The sequence below is a fragment of the Leopardus geoffroyi genome, chromosome C1, assembly GCF_018350155.1.
Source record: "Leopardus geoffroyi isolate Oge1 chromosome C1, O.geoffroyi_Oge1_pat1.0, whole genome shotgun sequence".
Classification (NCBI taxonomy): domain Eukaryota; kingdom Metazoa; phylum Chordata; class Mammalia; order Carnivora; family Felidae; genus Leopardus; species Leopardus geoffroyi.
In genome coordinates this window covers 166145633-166166867 of record NC_059328.1, presented here as the reverse complement: position 1 = coordinate 166166867, position 21235 = coordinate 166145633, and the positions used below count along the sequence as shown (strand labels likewise).

At 39.6% G+C, this 21235-nt stretch overlaps 1 protein-coding gene across 3 annotated transcripts in view; it reads left to right on the top strand.

Moving 5' to 3' along the window:
* The window catches only part of PDE11A (phosphodiesterase 11A), a 405024-nt gene that overhangs the window by 227425 nt on the left and 156364 nt on the right, over nucleotides 1-21235 (top strand). For all 3 annotated transcript variants that reach the window (XR_006712991.1, XM_045480319.1, XM_045480318.1), the window contains exons 7-9: nucleotides 13678-13753; nucleotides 16751-16818; nucleotides 17561-17653. Coding sequence is in view for 2 of the 3 variants with exons in the window: in XM_045480319.1 (XP_045336275.1) it covers nucleotides 13678-13753; nucleotides 16751-16818; nucleotides 17561-17653 (237 nt within the window). In the remaining variant the exon portion in view is untranslated. The remainder of the gene's footprint in view (nucleotides 1-13677; nucleotides 13754-16750; nucleotides 16819-17560; nucleotides 17654-21235) is intronic.

Genomic DNA, 21235 nt, shown 5'->3' with positions numbered 1-21235 from the left:
TACATACATAACTGCCAGGGACATTCTCGTACATGTCCCTAGTGCACACATACAGGAGTTTTTGTAGTGTCTATATCTTGAGAATGACATGCTGGGTCATAGGCTATCTTCACCTCTATCAGGGAAGGAAAAATTCTTGTCCAATCATTGCTCTTTTTTTTTTTTAATGTTTATTTATTCTTGAGAGAGAGAGAGAGACAGAGTATGAACAGGAGAGGGTCAGAGAGAGAGGGAGACACAGACTCTGAAACAGGCTCCAGGCTCCAAGCTGTCAGCACAGAGCCCCACACAGGGCTCAAACCCACAGACCATGAGATCATGACCTGAGCCGAAGTTGGATACTTCACCAACTGAGCCACAGAGGTACCCTTGCCTTTTTTTTTTCTTACAAAAACAGCACATGTAGCAAGCACATTTACTATCTCAAGAAAACTTCTTGCTTATATAATATAGTGATCTTGGATAGACCATATTCTTATGTCTACAGTCAGACTCTTACCAGAACTCTTCCTGATTAATGATACAGCCATTTTACATTTTTCTCTGTGCTTATAGTCCATTCCGATAAGGCAGCCTACTCCACTGATCTATAAAAAGAACAAGGTGGACTCTTGAGCAAAAATGCAACAGTTAGTTATGTGAGATTTGGCATAAAAAAATATCATGCTTTTAAAAAAATTTTTTTAATGTTTATTTATTTTTGAGACAGAGAGAGACAGAGCTTGAACGGGGGAGGGTCAGAGAGAGAGGGAGACACAGAATCCGAAGCAGGCTCCAGGCTCTGAGCTGTCCCACAGAGCCTGACCCGGGGATCGAACTCACAGACTGTGAGATCATGAGCCGAAGTCGGAGGCTCAACTGACTGAGCCACCCAGGCGCCCCCAAAATATCATGCTTTTATCTAGTAGTTAGAAGCAATGGTATCTGAAGGCAGTAAACTGTGGTAGGTTAAGCAGTGACTATTTAGTAAAATCACATTCTTCCCTCTGATAAAATAAAGCATGTACTTAGACCATCATTATTTCTTGTCCTTACACCTAAAATGCTTTCAGTCTGTCACACACCTAATACCAAATTTCAAATGCAAATCTGAAGATGCATTATATATGATATTTACACGGTCTCTTTGTATGGTACTGGAATTTAAAGTTATGTTTCCCTTCTCATGCTAAGGAAAAAAATAGAAAGGAATTAATGCAGTTGGAGGTGAGAGAGAGAGAGAGGCATTTAGTAGATATGTCCTACAAATTTGTGTGTATGTTGTGTTGTGTGTGTGTGTGTGTATGTAGGCACATGTGTGTATGCATGTGTGTGTTATGTATCATACCAAGAAAAGCAACATTATTTATCTGCTTAGGCTTCCTCCTTTCTCAAGTATATTTTGCCTCAGTGACAGGTGTCAACTGTTTATGTTAATAATGAATGAGACTCCAGACGGAGCCACGGTGCCAAGAGGCTAAGAGGCCCCAACCTTCTCCCCATGAAGCCTGATGTAAGATGGTGTAGATCATAAGATAAAGACAACCATTTCAGATAAATATTTTTTATTAATGTGTTAAGTATTTTCCTCAAGATAAAAAATTACCATGACAAAATGAATATACTTCATTCTTGCACTAACAGTAATTCTGTAATCATCAAAGAGGTAGAGGGTAACTTTTAGAATTGCATTGTCTTCCTGCAAAGGTTTGAGTCCTCTCTTCTTGGTCTGCTAGCATGTGGATCCATAATTTTTACCAGTAATCATAATTGAGTAGTTACTTATCACTGATAGAATATAAGGAAATGATTTTTTTTAAGCCAGGATTAAGGGAGCATCTCCCAGAGTTTTCTTCACTGGAAAAAGTGCTTGCTTTTTGGTTCTCTATATTCACTGACTTCCCTGAGTAGTTTGAAGCTGGTTAACAAGAATGATACTTGCATGGGTATCATGCAAGAGGTAGCATGGGTAATCTTTTTCAAAGCATTTCCTATTTTTCCTACAGATTTTCTCAAAATAAGTCTATATAATGAACTTAAATTTGCCAGAAACACATTTATCTATCCTAAAGTTCTCAGTGACTCAGTGGCTAATTCTGGCAACCTGAAATCTCTTCACTGAACATGAAGAAGGACCCAATTCATCAGACAATATAATGTCCTGGGATAGAACACTGAAAATTGGATTGGCCTTATCCTGAGGTTTCATACTGTAGATGTGTCAGCTTTCAGCTAATAGGAATATTTGAGGTTTCTTTAATTTACATTTGAGGAAGCAGACTCAGAGGGCTAAAGTGACTTACCTAAGGCCACACACCTTCCTCAAGGCAGGGCACAAAACCGACAGGAACTTCAATTCCCTAAGCTGGTAAGGGGCTGCCTGGGCAATGGAATCACCACTCCATCTTTCTTCTGTCCACAGAGGTACATGAATGTTGGCCAGCAGACTTAACTTTTTGTCCTGTAAGCTCCCCTCACCAGCTGAGCCATCTTGGGCGTACTACTTGAGTATATATTGTAACATGCAAAATTCTATATCAATATTTTGTAATGTCAGTGAAGATACTCATGTGATTAAGGACTCGTTTCTTATTTGGAGGTGGGGGTGGGGTGCTAGTAGCAGGTCTTTTTCTCTAAATGAGGGTGCCTTTACACAGAGCTGCAGACCAGCAGACCTTGAATAAAGACAAGCCAACTTCAATCCTCTTCATCTGGAGGCACAGTGGGGAAGGAAGATGAAAGTCTGTAGCCAAAGAGGAGAGTTAAGGGCGATTGATTGTTGACTGTGAAGAAGAGATGGTGGCACTAATCTGACAACCTGTAGGTCTTCAAGACAGCCAGGTCTTTTCTTGTCTTCTCAGAGGAGGAACAATAATAGGCATTAGTTACAAAGTGGTGACGGCTAGATGCATGTCTTGTGAGATACATCTTGGGAGATGGTCATCATCTCTCCCCCTAAAGGAGCCAGCAATATGAAGATGGCTCTTCAAAAGAATGGCCAGACATCCTGAGGCCAGATTTGCAAGGCACATTAAGGATGATCAAATTTCAGGGGCTCCCCACACAGTCCAATCCGCAACAACCCACCAATCTTTAAAACACATAGCTAAAAAGCCAATTACACTGGTATATTTCAAACATAGCCCTGTTGCCTATGTTCAAACCACTGTATCAGTTAAGGCAATAGATAAACTCCAAAATCTCCATGGCATAATACAATAGAAGTTTAGTTTTTGTTCATGTTAAGCCCAAATGGATGCTCCTGATCATTGACACTGGCTAGGGAAGTGTTCCCTACTCCCTGAATGAAACTGTCCAGAGCACTGATGAATGACTCTCCCCGGGAACCATCTTGTGGATTCTTCAGATCTCTAACTGGGTGCCAACCGCAGCACGTCCTCTTGTGTGCATTTGGTAGTTTCTTCTCCAATTTAGACTAACATGGGAAGCTTGTCAGTTTGGAGATTCATGATGCCAGTGGCTATTTCCTGTTAATAAGAGAATTTATTCTACCAAGCTTTGCCTTAGCTGTACAGCTAAAGTGGAAACTAGATTTCCAATCTTGGTGTCTTTCATGCCTTATAATAACTTCTGGGAAGTCCTCACAAACTCTGCCCAAAGGTAGACAGCAAGAGAATGATCTTTATTTTGAAACCTCAGTTTCGAAACTGTTGGTCTTCCTTTTAATAGAAACTACAAAGGGATCTTTAATGTGATATAAAGCCCATCCCAGTTGCCGCAGGAGCTTGCTGTGAAGGCGATGGGGCAAATAATCATAGTTGTCCACCTGCTGGGTGTTCTCTTTGTGATTGTATTAAATATTTAATGGAGTTCCCTCCTTGTTGGAAACAGAGCAACTTAGAGGGCAAGCCACAGTGATTATTTGCCTTCTGTCTGCCTGTTTGAGTTGACTCTTAGGAGTAGCGCCTGCTGTGCTTGATAGCATGCATGATTGTAAGGCCAGACTCTTTGGTTTATGGGTGGAAATTTATGACAGAATGGTTATATAAGATACTCACAGAGCCAGAACTAAATTTCTGAGCTTTAAATTCTGCCACCTTATGAAGATTGTGATATGTTTGTTCTGTTACGAGACTCTGTTACATCCTCCATGAAAAGAATGGAAGACCAATATGTATATATACCTAATTATATTTATTTATAGTGCCTGAAGAAACATTCATGTTCATGGGTTATCATGTAGGTGGGCTTTGTAGTTTTTCCCAGTCATTTTCTCCTTGCGAGGCGGTACCCATGCTTGGCTCCTAAAGATATTGGACAGAATACCATGTATATTAATGTTCTATTGCCACATAACAAGTCAGCACAAATTCAGCAGCTTAAAACAAACGCCTACTTATTATCTCACAGCTTCTGTAGGTGAGAAATCTGGGCATGACATAGCTGGGTTCTCTGCTCCAGGGTCTCACAGGCTAAAAATAAGGTGTTAGTCAGGTGACATTCTCGTTTGTACTTTGGCACTTTTCAGAGCTTATTCAGGTTGTTGGTAAAATTGAGTTCCTTGCAGTTGCAGACTGAGGTTTCCATTTTCTTACTGGTTGCTGGTAAAAAGTCTCAGCTCCTGGAGATTTCTCTTAGGTGCTAGCCATATGGCCCTCTCACAACATGGCGGCTCATCTGCTCAAAGCCAACAGGAGAATCTCACTCCAGTTGGCTGTGACAGAGGCTTACATAATGTCAGGGGTGACTTACATAATCACAAGAGTGGCTGTCCCATCACCTCTGCCACATAACATAACCTAATCAAGGAAGTGATTATCCTGTCATATTTACAAGCCCTGCTCACACTCAAGTGGAGAGGATTATGCCAGATATGTACAAAGTGGAAGGTGGCAGGTGAGAATCTTAAAGGTCATCTTTAGCATTCTGCCTACCACACTATAATAATGATGAAAATTGCACCCACACAAAATCTCTCTATCCCATAAGATCTTCCCTATGTCCTGATATGGAAAAATGTCCACAAGTAAAAAAAAACACACACACACACACACACACACACACAAAGAATTGTGTATAGAATAATGTATAGAATGATATATGTGCATATATACATACACATATATACACATATTTTTCAATCAGACCCCTCAAACCTAACATGTCCAAAACAGAGCCCACAACCTTTTTTCTTCCAAGTCTACTCCTCTCTCTGTTTCCCTGTCTCTATTAAGGCAACTCAATCCTTCCTGATGCTTACGATAAAAATATTATAGGCATGATTCTCCCATTTGGCACATGTAACTCATCAGGAAGTCCAATTGGCTCTATTTGCAAAATTTATCCAGAATCTGACCACTTCTCACCACTCAGCTGCTACTTCCCAAGTCCAAGCCACCCTCATCTCTGGACTATTTCATGGCCATCACCTCTTAATCTCTGCTTCCACTCTTCTCCTTTGCACTCTGTTCTCATTACAATAGCCAGATAGCCAGATGCTTTTGAATTTCAAGTCATAGCATATCAAAAGTCTGCTCACAAACTCTTCAAAGTCTCCTTATGCCACTAGAGTAAAAGCCAGACTCAGAATTCTTTCAGATGTTTACAATGCCCTTACACAATCTAGCACCTCTTATCTAGCCCCAGCCCTTACTCCTGCTTCTCCAGCCACACTGGTCTTTTTGTTATTTCTAGAACATGCTACTCACACACCTATCTCAGGGCCTTTGCACTGGCTATTCCCTCATCTGAAATTCTCTTCCCCCAGTATCTGCGTGCTCCCATCCACACTTCTTTAAAATCATCTTTCAAATGTTATCTGTTAGTAAAGCCTGGCAGCCTTGATATTAAGTCCCCTTCATCCTGCTCTATGTTTTCTCTGTAATTCCTAACACCTCCTAACATGTAATCTATTTCTGTATTTTTTTTGTATTGTTTGCCATCTGTCTTCTCTCACTAGAATGTAACCACAATGAAGGTGAGAATTTTGTTGGTTTTGTTCACTGATATCTCCCCAACAACTGGAACAATGTTTAGTACTTAAGGGGAAAGTGGGTGATGGGCATTGAGGAGGGCACCTGTTGGGATGAGCACTGGGTGTTGTATGGAAACCAATTTGACAATAAATTTCATATTAAAATAAATAAATAAATAAATAAATAGACACACAAGAAGTAAAAAAAATAGTCATTATTGTTAAGTGTTGTTGAACATTTTATCTATTTTATTTATGAATATATGATATGTTATTGAATATATCATAAATTGATGCATAAGCATGTTGTATATTTGTAGGAAAAGATCAGCAAGAACTTATACTAAACTGTCAATAGTTGCCATGATAGAGATGGAAAGATTAGAGCTTTTGATTTTATTTTTACTTAAAAATTTCCCAAGGGTTTGTATTGTTTTTGTAATCAGGCAAAATTATAAAGATATTTTAAAATTTTAGACCCTTTATATCTGATGTGAAATTATATTTTGCCAGGCTATTGTGAGCCCTCTAAAAACTATACACTATTACTCAAAACCAGAATTGAAATAATGTAAGATCTAAATAAATTAACTTGTCTTACTGTATCTTTGGGGAATTTAGATGGATTATTTTCTATTGCCCTGGTCAGCATGGAGTGTTGCTTGGATTTTATCCTAAGATACTCGTTTGAGACTGTGCCAACAGCATGTACATAAAGTACGTTTTCAGATGACCTGCTGTTGTATCAGGTGGCTTCTTAGAGCGCATACTCTATTTACAAATACCCTGAAACAGTTATTCTGGTCTTGCTTTTAGCTGGCATTGTGCTTATGAATTCATCCTCCAATAATTAGTTGCACTCTAGTGCATTATCTGCGAAGCTTTCTGCCCTTCTTTTCATACTAGATTCAAAAGAATACCCTAAAACAAATACACCAATGCACAACAAGCCGTTATTTAGTCATTATAAGATATAATATTCTATTGCTTAATTTAGTATTTCCTCCCATTTGTATTGTTATGGGGAGAATTTTCAGAGCCATTACGTGCAAAGTTTGTCCTCTGCCTGCAGCAGGAATGAACAATTGGACCCAACATTTGAATAGAAAAGGTTTGGCACAGGGGAGATGGCAGAAAATAACTACAATGTAGGACACGCCTTCTGCATGGATGATTTGGTGGCAAATGTATTTGTTACAAATTTAAGAGCAGTAGGAAACCCGTCAGCACCCAGATCCCCTCTACCATGGTGACTGATGCCCAGTTACACAGTTAAATCTAAGGTGTCATGGCCCTAAATCCATCACGCTTCAATCCCATGAGTTTTCCCACATGAGGTTCTTTTCTCTGTTTTGTTTTGTTTTCTCTTCTTTTTCTTATCAAAGCCTGTTGAAGACAACTCAATAGTTCTTGCCCTCATCATGTAGCACTTAAGGATAATGGGACTCTGGGCTCTAAGATCCTTTGACTTAAAGCATTAAAGCCCATTTTGCCTGTCAGATCTTCATAGCAAAGCACCCCCACAATCTGAAATGCTGAGTGCTAACCCAGGAGGACAGTTCATTGTCTATTCTCTATAACGCCTTATGGTCTATCAGCTCTGCTGCTCCTGACAAAGGGAAATGTGCAAAATTGAAACCATTAAGAGATAGAGCTCTGTGGACCTGCCGAAATGCATTTGCTACCAATAATCTCTCAAGTGCTGATACTCAGTGTAAGCCAGTTTGAGATCCTTTCCCGGGAGTAGGGTTTGCTAGGGAAGATTGGATGGTGGGATATAAGAATTCCAGATGACCAGGAAGGCAAAAAGGTCAGGAGGATTACTAAGACTTGAATTAAGGTATAGAATGGGGCAGCTTTGCTGAATGAAGACCAGTATAGGGGTCCCATGGTTGTAAGAGTACAACAGACTTTGCTACATAGGTGATGAAGACAATGCCTCAGTTCTAAGCCCAAAGGTCAGTTATTTCTTTAGGAGTACTTTTGTTAGAAATTTAAGGAATCTTTTGTAGGTATGTTCTAGAAGCCATTAGGACTGATCCTATGTGTAGGTAAGGTAGACAAAAAGAAACTGCCTCTCTACTTAGTTTCGGGAAAATGAAGGGACTGACTTCAGAACGTCTCCCTCAGCTTGTCCTAATACCAGAATTTCTCATTGGTAGATTGACATTTGAGGGATAAAGTATTGCTTTAGATTATAGCTTAAATTGTACATATCCTTATAGGGAAAGGAAACATTTTGAATATTAAAGAATAGTGTTACATTATCACCGATTCATTTTTTAACATTTCCTTTGACCACCTTTGAGAGGCTGGAAAATGTAACAAGTGTGTTTTGATGGCTCTGAGTAGATCCATCAACTGGAAAAACCAAATCAGGACACAGACTAGACAAAATTTTTAGGTATACAGATCTTTAATTGGAAAGAAGTAGGCACTAGAAGATAGTATGTTTATTTTAATTGTAACCTTCTAGAAAGGCTGCTTAGTCTCATATGGTCTAACAATTAGGACTCTAATGATGTGAGTTTTAAACTGAGAATGATGGAGTGGGGACCTTGTAGAATAGTGGGGTGGATATTTGGGGGCAGGTATTCCTCTCAATATTAGTAATATTTACATTTGTAAGACACATTACAAATTTTGAAACCCTTTCATGCTCATATTCTTATAAAACAACTTGGAAAAAAAGAAAAAGCACAAAGGAAAAAAGATGAGAATCAGCTACAATAGCAAAATCTGGAGATAGCCAATGTTGACATTTTGGTGTGCACAAGATCAATATTGATGACAAAATTGAGACAGAGAGTTCTAGTGCCTTGGTCGGGGTTGAGAGGCCAGTAAATATTTCTGAGCGCCATTGACTGATATGATCTGGAGACCTGGGATTCTTTGATGAACAGAGATGATTCTTTCCTTCATACTTTCTTATTCCTCTTCATCCTTGTTTGGTATTCATTCTTCAGACATTTTGTGCTCTTCTCCTGCAGTCCCTGCAGGGGATGATATGTGCTCCCAGTCCTTGCCATTTCATATGGTTATATAATCAACCTGGATTAGTTGAACTTTCTAGAAACAACAGCATTGCTACAGATAGACAAGTGGGGGGATTGCCCTAATGATCTTCAATTTGGAAAGTTCACCCTCATCGTACTCTGCCATTCCCCTCCCTCTCTCCCATCTTGCTGGGCTCTTCAAGCATGCTGATCGTTACTGCTCTCTCTTCCTTATTTTCATAGCCAATTAGTCCCAGCTTCACTTCCTTCCCTCAGCGACAGTGAGAACGATTTAAAGACATTCTCAGGGCACCTGAATGGCTCAGTCAGTTGGGCATCTGACTTTGGCTCAGGTCATGATTTCACAGTTTGTGAGTTCAAGCCCCGCATTGGGCTCGCTGCTGTCCACACAGAGCTCACTTCCGATCCTTGTCTCCCTCTCTCTCTCTCTCTCTCTCTGCTCCTCCCCTACATACACTCTCTCTCACACACAAAAATAAACATTAAAAAAAAAAAAGACATTTTCAACATCCTCTGTTGCCTCTCCTCTTCTGTAGTGCTCAGCCCATGCAAGACTCTAGTGTTGGATCAGTGCAGCTCTGCACTCTCAGTGTGGCCTCCCTCTCCTTCAGAACTAACCACTTGACTTCTGATCCTCATCCCATCCCTTCTTGCCCTGACTATATTTGCCTTCAGTTATCCTTCTGTGCTACTAAATCCAAGAACCCATTTTCGGTGCTTATCCTGTTTGACTATTCTGCAAAATTTGACACTATTGTTCCACTCTAGTTCTATTTAGAAAATAACTTGTTCCCTTGTGGGAAAGTAATTCATTATCCAAAATTTAGAAAACACAAGTAGTAATTTATTTATTTATTTATTTATTTATTTATTTATTTATTTAATGTTTTTAATATTTATTTATTTGAGAGACAGAGAAACAGAGCACAAGCAGGAGAGGGGCAGAGAGAGAGGGAGACACAGAATCTGAAGGAGGCTGCAGGCTCTGAGCTGTCAGCACAGAACCTGATGTGGGGCTCGAACCCACGAACTGTGAGACCATGACCTGAGCTGAAGTCAGACACTTAACCGACTGAGCCACCCAGGCACCCGCAAACAGTAATTTAAAAACTCCCAAAGACAGGGGCGCCTGCGTGGCTCAGTCAATTAAGTGTCCGACTCTTGGTTTCAACTCAGGTCATGATCTCGCAGCTTTGTAGGTTTGAGCCCCACGTCGGGCTCTGTGCTGGCAGCACAGAGCCTGCTTGGGATTCTTTCTCTCCCTCTCCACAGCCCCTCCCCCACTCGTGCTGACTCTCTCTCAAAATAAATAAATAAACTTAAAAAATTAAAAAAAAAACGAAAGAATACTTTCACAGTGTATACATATATCAAATCATCATGATGTACACATTAAGCATGTTATAAATTTGTCAGTTCTACCTCAGTAAAGCTGGGTCAGGGGGAAGATCAGTAGTTGCCAGATCTGAACATGGATGGAGGAATGAACAGGTGGAGCACAAAGGATTTGAGAGGCACTGAAACTACTCTGTATGATACTCTAATGGCGGATACATGTCATGACCCCGTTGTCAAAACCCATAGAATGTACAGCATCACGAGTGAACCTAATGTAAACTGTGGACTTGGGATGATAATGATGTATCGGTGTGGTTTCATCAGTAGTAACAAAAGTACTACTCTGGTGAGTGATGTTGGTCCTGAGAGATGTTGAGGTGCATGTGTGGGGGCAAGAGATGTATGGGAACTCTCTGTACTTGCATTCGTTTTGCTGTGAACTTGAAACTGTTCTAAAAAGTAAAGATTATTTTTAAAGTAAGGAAACAAAAACTCCCATAGGCAAACAATTCAGAGAGTACTACTTTGGTTATAATTTTTCCAGGATTTTCCAATGTATATAGTAAGTGTTTGTACACCCACAGACACCCACACTCTTGTCACTTAATATGTTAAAATTTTCCACATTAACAAATATTCTTCTATAGCATGATTTAAATTAGATGGATAATATTCCACTGTGTAGATGTGCTATGGTTTACTCAACCTACTCTCTCTAGTTGAGTATTCAGGTTATTTCTAATATATCACTATCATTGGTAAGGGTATGATTTATACGTTTATATGTAAACTTTTGTGTATAGCTATGATAATTACCATAGAATAAATTTCTAGACCTAGGAATTGGTCAAGGGTATTTATACATTTTGGACTCTGGATACACATCAGTAAATCTATTTCCAGAAAAGTTGTAGCAATGTATTCACACGTTAGAAATGCTACAAAGCATGGAGGTTAAGAGTATGAGCTTTGGAGTTCTTTTTCCTCCCTGTCACTGACCCTGTGTTCATCTTTCTGCCCAAAATATCATGTCCCAGTTTTCAGCCCTTTTCTGTCTTCCTTGAACAAGTTCTTCCCTGGTGATTTTACTCAATCAATTAGAACCAGAGGCTGATGACATCAGGATGAGTCCCTAACCGCCCTCTCCCCTGCCATCTCAATTATAACTTGAACTCAGGATCATCTCACTCAAACTTCCTGTATTCCCCACATCAAGGGACTCCAGCCACTCTTACTCAAACCAGAGACTTCCATGCTATCCTCAGGAGGGATGGGAGAACACATACTCTCAGCTCCCCAGAATAAAAACTTCTTTTGGGGAACTACAATAATTTTTGGTAAACAGAATTCTTGCTTATTTCACTGGCAAACAGCCTAGGGTTTGTTTTTCTCCCCACCAGCCTCTCAAGCCGTCTCTGTCCTGGTTTCTTTCACTCACTGCATGTTCCTTGTCTTCTTGCACCATGACCTCTCTCCTCAGCTGCTTCAGATCTCCTAGGAAGGGTTAGAGTGGGGCCATGGTGGTCCCAGAGCTGGCAGAGCAATCGTGCCTCCTTCTCAGCACCGGTTCAGGACACCCGACAGTTGTGTGTCCGTCAGCAAAACAGACCCACACATTCCAGTGCTTCTCTGGCCAGTCCAAGTCTGTAGCTTATACCTCCTAGACCTGGAAAATCGATTTCAATCTCCTCCTGTTCACTAGCATCGCTGTAATTCAGACTTTTAGCCTCAGGGAGAGGAGGAAAACCACTTTGTTTCTTTTGGAGGGTAACTTTGATGGATGTGTTTGTTATTGTTTGATTTCCTTTGAACCAGTCTCTCCAGTTTCAAGGCAGATATCAGAGTCTTATCTGAAAGGAAGGATGTTAACAGTACCTACCTGTAAGGTTGTTTTAATAAGTAAATGAGGTAATGCACAAGAAGGTGCCGAATAGGGTGCCGGACATGAAGCAAACACCCAGCAAATGTTAGCTCATCATCGTCACTGTCATCCCTGTCACTGAAGACTCACCTGTAAGGATCTAAAGCTGCTCTTGATTTCTCTAAACAGAGTCAGTTGCTGGTTTTTCTATAGTGTTCCGAACATTCATTACTTGGACACTTATTTTATCTTAACTATTTCTATCTTCACTCTACATTGTGAGCTCCTCAAGCAACTGTTTAACTTCATTTTTATATCCTCAACTTCATTTTTATATCCACACCAGCAATGTGTCTGGTGCATAGGAGGTGGTAGATAAATAGATACTGGAAGAATCTTGACTCTTAGCTCACACTATTCTCGAGAATCATTTCCAGTTTGATTGCAGATCTAAATGTGAAAGTTAAAACTATAAAGATTCTAGGAAAAGAATAGGAGAATATCTTCATGGTCCAGGAGCAGAGGAAGATTTCTTGAACAAAACAAAACAAAAAAAAAGTACTTTAAAAAAAGAAACTTACATATTGGTATCAAGAATAGAAGACATCTGGAAGATTATTTTCTCAGAGGAAAACCAAAACAATCCAAACATAAAATTTAGGTGTGTAAATTAACTTCCAATTTCAAATGTTTTAAATGTGTAGCTCTTAAGTGCTACAATGAACATTTTAAAATATTACAGTACCTTTTTACCCCAATAATCATGATCTAAAACCTTGATATCTTATTGTTTTTCCTATAGTACTGGGATGGCAGGATGACCTTTCTCACTAGAACTCAAGGTCATATGAACTCACCAATGCCCTGTCAGTCTTTAGTAGCTCTTATCTAACAGTTCAGATGTGGACCATCAGTTTTAATATTACATGGAGCTTTTACTGAATGATGTTTGTTGATCCTGGTTACTATACCTTCATATTTTAAATATGTCATCTGACAGCCTTCTAGAAGAAAGAAGATCTCTGAACCTCTACATTTATTGTATATTTTTGCAACTTCAATTTTTTCTATATTATTTTATACATAGTAAATTAGTGATGTTAAAAATATAGAGTATTAAAACTAATTATACATATGGCAGCATTATAGGCTCAAAACACTTTTACTAACAGATGTGCCCATTGACCACTGGTTTAATTAAAATGCTTTATACTCAGGGCAGAAACAGTTGCCAGAATTTTTGTCTGGTAGTATGATCATGATCAAGAGTTTTACACCCAGTTCTCTGTGGCTGCAGGGATTGGGGGAGGTGGTGTTGACATGGGGTCATTTGGTTGATTCATATTTGGTAGGGACTTGATCCCCTTAGGATGTTCATAGTGATATTTTAAATTAAAAGAGACAGTGGAGTGTATGCATTAAAAAATAGATTATAATTTATCTTTTTAAAAGTGATCTTAAAATGTCTATTATGAAGAGTGGTAAGCTGTAAGTCAGAAATGGGTAAATGTTGCTTAATTTTAATTAACTATTTTCTTATATCCTAGGCTGACCAGATATCTGGTTTTCACATAAGATCTGTTCTCTGTGTCCCTATTTGGAATAGCAACCACCAAATAATTGGTAAGACATTACCTAAGTAGTTCAAACTTCTTTTATAAAGACAAATTTACATTAAAATACACCTTATCTTTTTTACCTGCTCTCCCCTTTTACACTTGATCTTACTGAAAAGACCAAGAATTGATACCGGCTCCCCTCTTTTATGTCCAGGACTCGTCAGCCTATGTTTCATTCTTTTGTTTAATCTCATAAGTGCAGACTCCCAGTGAATCAACATTAATCCGAACAATGAACAAATATTTATTCTTTTAACCAAGGACCAATAATTTTGAAGTTGGAGGAGATCTCAGAAATCAACTAATAGGACTTTCTTATCTTCCCTTGTAGAAATTGAGGTGGGGGTATCATGCAAAGGCCAGAATAAAATCACAGAGGGAGTCGGTAGCAGGGTAGAGATTAAAAGTCAGGGCCCCTAACTGCTATACAGACTTTCCATTACATCTTTATGTTTACATCTATGCTTTTACACACAGAGTATGTGCAAAGGAAAAAGAACATGTATTTTTTTTTTAATTTTTTAATGTTTATTTATTTTTGAGAGAGAGACAGAATGCAAGCAGGGGAGGGTCAGAGAGAGAAGAAGACGCAGAATCTAAAGCAGGCTCCAGAATCTGAGCTGTCAGCACAGAGCCTGACCCGGGGCTCGAACTCATCTATGGCAAGATCATGACCTGAGCCGAAGTCAAATGTTCAACTGACAGGGCCACCCAGGCACCCCCAAAACATGTATTATTAGACATATACTGAGCATGCATCTTTCTGTTTGGATGATTCTAAAATAGGCTGTACTTGACCCGGAATATGGAACTGTGGTCCAAAGGAGCTTCTAAGTTTTCTCTACCTCCCGTTCTTCTTTCCCTCCCCTCAAAACCTCAGTCAAGAACGTATCAAACCTAAGGAAGAAGTCAGTGGTTAGAGAAGTCATAAAGAGTGAAGGAGTTAGTTAAAATTATTGAAACACAATTAAAACATGATTTTTTTTCCTAGGGGACTAGTTACTAGTGCATCTATTTGCCTCTCTTCGCTTCCCCCTGACATTGCCTGTTAAACTGAAAGACACTGCTGCTTATCAAGAACTTAGTATTCTGTCAATATTGTCAAGACTTGAGCCATAACAGAATTTTTTCATCCATTTGCTTAATTTATAGAAAAATATTGATATATTAATGAACACAGAATATTCTAAGATTAGTGTCCAATGGCAATCTCAAATCTAATCCTAGCTTTTCATTCCTTTCTTTTTAACTTTTATTTTTATTTTTTATTTATTTTGAGGAGGGGTGGAAAGTGGGGAAGGGACAGAAAGAGTGGGAGAGAGAGAATCCCAGGCAGGCTCTGAGCTGACAGCACAGAGCCCAACTCAGGGCTCGAACTCACGAACCAGGAGAGATCATGATCTGAGCCAAAATCAAGAGTCAGACGCTTAACCACTAAGCCACCCAGGTGCCCCATAGCTTTCATTTGTAACAGTAAACATCTGTTATGCTTTCAAAACTAAGACTACAGTTTGCCTACTACATGCTAAAAGATTTGTGTTTCATTGCATATGTCTTCTAGCATATGATGACTTACCTCCCTAGTGAGAAGTTAGGTATTTTAAAAAACACAACCAGGGGCGCCTGGGTGGCGCAGTCGGTTAAGCATCCGACTTCAGCCAGGTCACGATCTTGCGGTCCGTGAGTTCGAGCCCCGCGTCAGGCTCTGGGCTGATGGCTCAGAGCCTGGAGCCTGTTTCCGATTCTGTGTCTCCCTCTCTCTCTGCCCCTCCCCCGTTCATGCTCTGTCTCTCTCTGTCCCAAAAATAAATAAAACGTTGAAAAAAAAAATTAAAAAAAAAAAAAAACACAACCATGCTTTAGAATTATAGCTATTTTTTTGTTTGTACTAAATGGGGGCACAGGAGAATGTTTTTCAAGATTGTTCAGTTTTTCTGGTTAGAGCTGTATGTTTTGAGACATCTGGCACAATGTTGGAAATGAACTTTGGAAAGAGGAAGTGTACATAAATTAAGTTTGTTAGAACTGTATGTACCTCATTGGTAGCAGAAGCAGAACTAACCTTGCTTTGAAGATTGATGATGTCCTAATTCCCAACTTCTTTAATGTTCACTTTAAAACATTCCAACATTATCTCATTTATTTTTTTCTTTAAAGTTTATTTATTTATTTTAAGAGAGAGAGAAAGCATGAGTCAGGAGTGGCAGAGAGAGAGGGAGAGAATCCCAAGCGGGTTCCGCGCTGTCAGCCTGAACCCACGAACCGTGAGATCGTAACCTGAGCTGAAGTCAGATGCTTCATTGACTGAGCCCACCCAGGCGCCCCCAAACGTTATCTCATTTAATCTTCATAACCCTCTGAGATAGTTAACGTTTTAATTCCCACTTTACAGATGAGGAATTTTAGTGCTAAAAAAGTTAGGTAACTTGTTTAAGGTAACAGCTGTGGTGGAGTTGAAATGTGAGCTGAGACAGTGTGACACCAGAGCCCATGTTCTTAATCAGTATGCCACCCTGCCTCACTCAAGCCCTGTGTTCCAGGGGATTGAAAAAATAAATATATATATATACATATATATATATATATATATATATATATATATATATATACACATGCACACACATGTGTATTTACACAGTTAAGCTCAATTATGTATCTAATTGCATGTATGTGTATGTCCATGTGTATATATATGTCCGATAGATCAGAGTGATTGTGCACAGTCATCTCGAAAAACATTTTCAAGGATTCAGACTGATGCCTGGTAGAGCTTTAGGCTTCACTGTGAGCCAGTTTGGATATCACAACCTTGAAGATCGTCTGCATTGCTGTATACCTCAGATCCCCTCTCCTAAAGACAGCAGGCACTAGGGGGACCAGAGATTAAACTGAGTGTCTGAAGTTACCTAGGGGAGGTATGGAGTCAGCCGGGGCTTATTATATTGTGGTAACACAGTGAGCCGTGCTGAAACTGACCACATAAACCAAACTCTTCCCACAGGAGTGGCTCAGGTGTTAAATAGACTTGATGGGAAAGCTTTTGATGACGCAGATCAACGACTTTTTGAGGTAAGAAAATAAATTTGTGAACCAAACGTTATAGCTGAGTCACCTGTAGTCTCCTGGTAGCAGCTTGCCAAAATTTGTCAAGCGTTTATGTATAGTCGTGAGACCTTGAGCCAGCTCTGCCGGCTGTATGGCCATCACCTTCCTTGGGTTTTCAAGCTTCCATTTATTCCCATCTGCCCTCTACCTGGAAAGGTTGGCCTGGAACAGGCTTCCTTATAAACTTTGCACCAACAAATAACCAACATGAAACCCCCACGATTATTTTTCTCTAGCCAAGAACATCTCACAGCTTCTTTACTAACTGGTTCTAAATCTACCTTCCTTCCTTTTCACGTTTACCTCATGGGTATTGTCACTTGGTTTCCTCATCAAAATATTTTATACCCTAGCCACTAAAAAGAGGTTGCTTTAGTTAAATGGAATGGAATTACTAAAATCAGTCCACGATCTAAATGAATTAAGAACACATTTGGTAAGACTGTAAGTATGTTTTTAAATTTACAAAGTCATTTTTTCCACAATGACATGAAATTAACAATTTTTTCTCATGTGCAATGTGAGCTATAAAGCTGTTACATGACAATAGTAATTAAGAATTTTAATGTGCATATTTCCCCAAGGCCTACCTCTGTGTACAATAAAATTATATTTTCAGACCCATTTCTGATGAGTGCCTGCTTTCATATTAGATTATGCCAGTGAGTTATTGCAGTTTTTAATTAGTGGGCTTTCTCTTTCCTAGGCTTTTGTCATCTTCTGTGGCCTTGGCATCAACAACACAATTATGTACGATCAAGTGAAGAAGTCCTGGGCCAAACAGTCTGTGGCTCTTGATGTAAGTCAGTATTTATGTCCAAATCACATGCTAAAAAGCCCTAATTTTATGAGAGAAAAAAAGCCCTTATTATGGGCCTTAATTTCTCAATTTTTAATTATCTATTCATTGGGCTTTAATTATTCTAGAGTCATGGGTTTGGCTCTGATGAAAGCCAGACCCACTCTTAACAATGCCCATATGCTCACAATTTTGCATGCAATTTTAGGGAGTGCACAGATTCCTTGAAGGCCATCCACATACGTTGTACAGTTAGATACAGATTTTATGTGTTAGGTTTATTAAAAGGGATGATCCAAAAAATAAATTGTCAAGATGTTAAATGCATTATGAACTTATTTTGAATATGTATAGATAGTCTGGAAATGCACAACTTCTCATACCATAGAAGAAAACTTCACTACAAAGACATGTGACCCAGGTGGGGACAGGCTGCTCCGGGCATTATCTAGCTCCCCGACTACACATGTATACATCCCACCGACAGCTCCTACCTGTTTCCCAGGCCTGACCTGCATCTCCTCTCAGACTAGGTTCTAAGACTATAGTGCTCTCCCCTGAATCTCCTTGTTTTGACCCAAGACCTATTGTCCCAACTTCTGGTCTATAGCCATTATCAAAGATTTTTTTTTTCTATCTGTGAAATACTTCTTAACTAGGGCAGATAAAATATCAATGATATGTGACATTATCTAGAACATGATAATATAATACATGTACAGTCTTCAAAGTATTCTGTGTAACAAGTGAGATATTGGTAGAAAGATAAAACCGAGGGAGAGGATAAGTAAGCAACACAGTGGTACCTGAAGTACTCTGATTTAAGATTTAAAAGACCTAAAATTAGTTATTTACTGATATACTTTTCTACCCTTAATTAGACCATGAACCCTGGAAGCACAGGGATTTTATCTTTTTTATAATCTTATTCCCTAGTGCCTAGCAGGGCACTTAGCACAGAGAATGCTTTTATTTAATGGTTTGGGGATCGATGGAGGAAGGGAGGAAGAGACAGAAAGAGGAAGGAAAGGATGGAAGAAAGAGATTCCCCTGCCCAACGAAAAGGATATTTTTTTTTTTTGGCTCTCCCTCGGAGTCCTGCTTTGTTTATATGTAATATCTTTACAACAAGGAATAAAAATAATACATCCAGGATGAATTAATAAGTAAATGAACTGTGGATATGCAACGAATAAGAATCACTAATAGACCATTAGGTCTATGTGCAGAAGTGTTTTCACATCCTGACTCCGTCACCTACCTCAAGTGTGAGAATTAAATGAGATAATATAAGAGAAGATTTTAATACTCCATCAACAAAATTACAGTAATGACAATAATTGCTATATTATTACTTGCAGTAATGTGTTTATTACTGAGAAATCACCATAGACTGTGAGAAAGAACAAAGGACAGGGATTTGGAACAGCAAATGTTGTCATGACTCCACCATCTTCAAATTTTGACCTCCACAGGGTTGCCTCACTCAGCTTTTGTTTCTTTAAAAACTTTAGTTTCTGCATCTGTAAAAAAAGGACACACTATACACTAGTCCCACACAAACTCTACTTCATGTTGTCGTGTTGGACTTCACACATACAGAGCATCTCATATATACCCACATGCACACTCCTCGCCCACCTCCTGGTGGGTCTCCATCCTGTTGGGAAGGGGGTGGAATCAGTGGGTTGAAGCAGGAATTGCCATTCACCAAGGAGAGGCCACTCTCTGACTGGCACCACCGCTGGTCCTCGACCTAGAAAGTTCTAATACAGCCTCAGTGTCCTCACCCATGAATTGCTCGTTTGGGTTCATAGACCACTCTGATACCTTCTGCCCTGACATACAAAAATTATTACTGACACTCCCAAATTTCCAGCCCAAGTATTGTGGTAGTCTCACCCTTTCAGAAGTTGCTTGTATGTGTGGACTTACATGTTCTGTGTGCTTTCCCGATCAGAATTCTGGTGTTGCCATCTTGGTTTCCTCCCTCCCTGCTCCACTCAACCCCTACCCCACCAGATACCACATTCCCATCTCTAATGATCGGGTGGCATCCACCCCACTCCCTCATCCAGGAATGCATATGCAAGGATATCTGGAAGGATTTCTTATCTCAGGGCTTTACAAAGACAAAAAATGATTTGTTGAGAACTACTAAACCCAAACTCAGGAGTGACATCTTCTTATACTATAGTATACATTAGCTTCTGAATGATTATATATTTTTAAAATTTATGTATTTATAAATATTATAGATGCATGTGAATAATATAATTTAAGGTACATATTTCTATTAAAAGTATGTATTTATCACCAGCCTATTCCAATAAAGGATTTAAGCTACTTGATAGGAATGTAAATGTTCCAACAAATGTTTTAAGGTAAAGTAATGATGATGATGATGATGATAACAACAGCAACAATAACAGAGGAGAGAGAGAGAGAGGAGACACACTAACCAGAGGGGACAGAACCACACACAGTGCTATCCTTATATCATCTCCTCCTTCTCCCCAAGAACGTGGGGTGACCTTCCCCTTTTTTTCCATTGTGGCTAAGGGAAGATTTCTCACTTGGATCTGGGCAGGCTCCTCTTCCACTCGTGTTGTCTCATTTTTACTTACTCTCTTCAGGTTGTTTTCTGCTTGATCTTGCATAAGATCTTTGTCTAAGTGTATCTTTACCATCCCCGTAATCTTTTTGCAGTGTGTTTTTTTCAGCTGGCAACAAGAGTGAAGGGAAGTAATCCATCCCACAGCCCCCAGTGACAATAACCACCCCAGAAGGCTTTCCCTCCCCAGAAAGTGAGCACACATATTTCATGGCCTGGAGAGGTAATGTGAATACCTTTTTTTTCTGTGTGTTCAGGAGACTCTTGAGAGATAGCACAGCATTCTCTTATCTTTTAAGAATCCTTTCTCTCAGGCATTTAATAAAAATACTACCTTGGTGCATTCTCTGGAAGTATTTCCCCTGTTCTCTGGGAAGTTTACGTCTTACGGATACTTGCCGAAGTGTCCAGGGTTCACAGGAAGTGCACTTCTAAGGCACATCTTGCTGTGTGTCAGTATCCCCTGCAGGAAGCTGCTGGCTTTATCTGAGCGAGAGGCAATGCGAGGAAAAGATTTAGAGCCTTGTCTTTTACATTAGTCTGATCAGTCTAGTTAGGACTGAATCTGTGTTCAGTAGCTGTGGATCTTAGGGAAGCTACTTCGCAATCTCAGTTGTTGCACGTGTTAGATGGGTTTGGTAAGAAAGGTGTTTTATTTTATTTATTTTTAATTTTTCTTAACGTTTATTTATTTTTGAGACAGAGACAGAGCATGAACAGGGGAGGGTCAGAGAGAGAGGGAGACACAGAATCTGAAACAGGCCCCAGGCTCTAAGCGGTCAGCACAGAGCCCTACGCGGGGCTCGAACTCACGGACTGCGAGATCATGACCTGAGCTGAAGTCGGACGCTTACCGACTGAGCCACCCAGGCGCCCCTAAGAAAGGTGTTTTAACAGGGTGATAAAACAGTTGCAGGAAAAGTATTTAGAGAGTGTTTAGTTACAGTTAGCACTTAATAAAAGCTGGC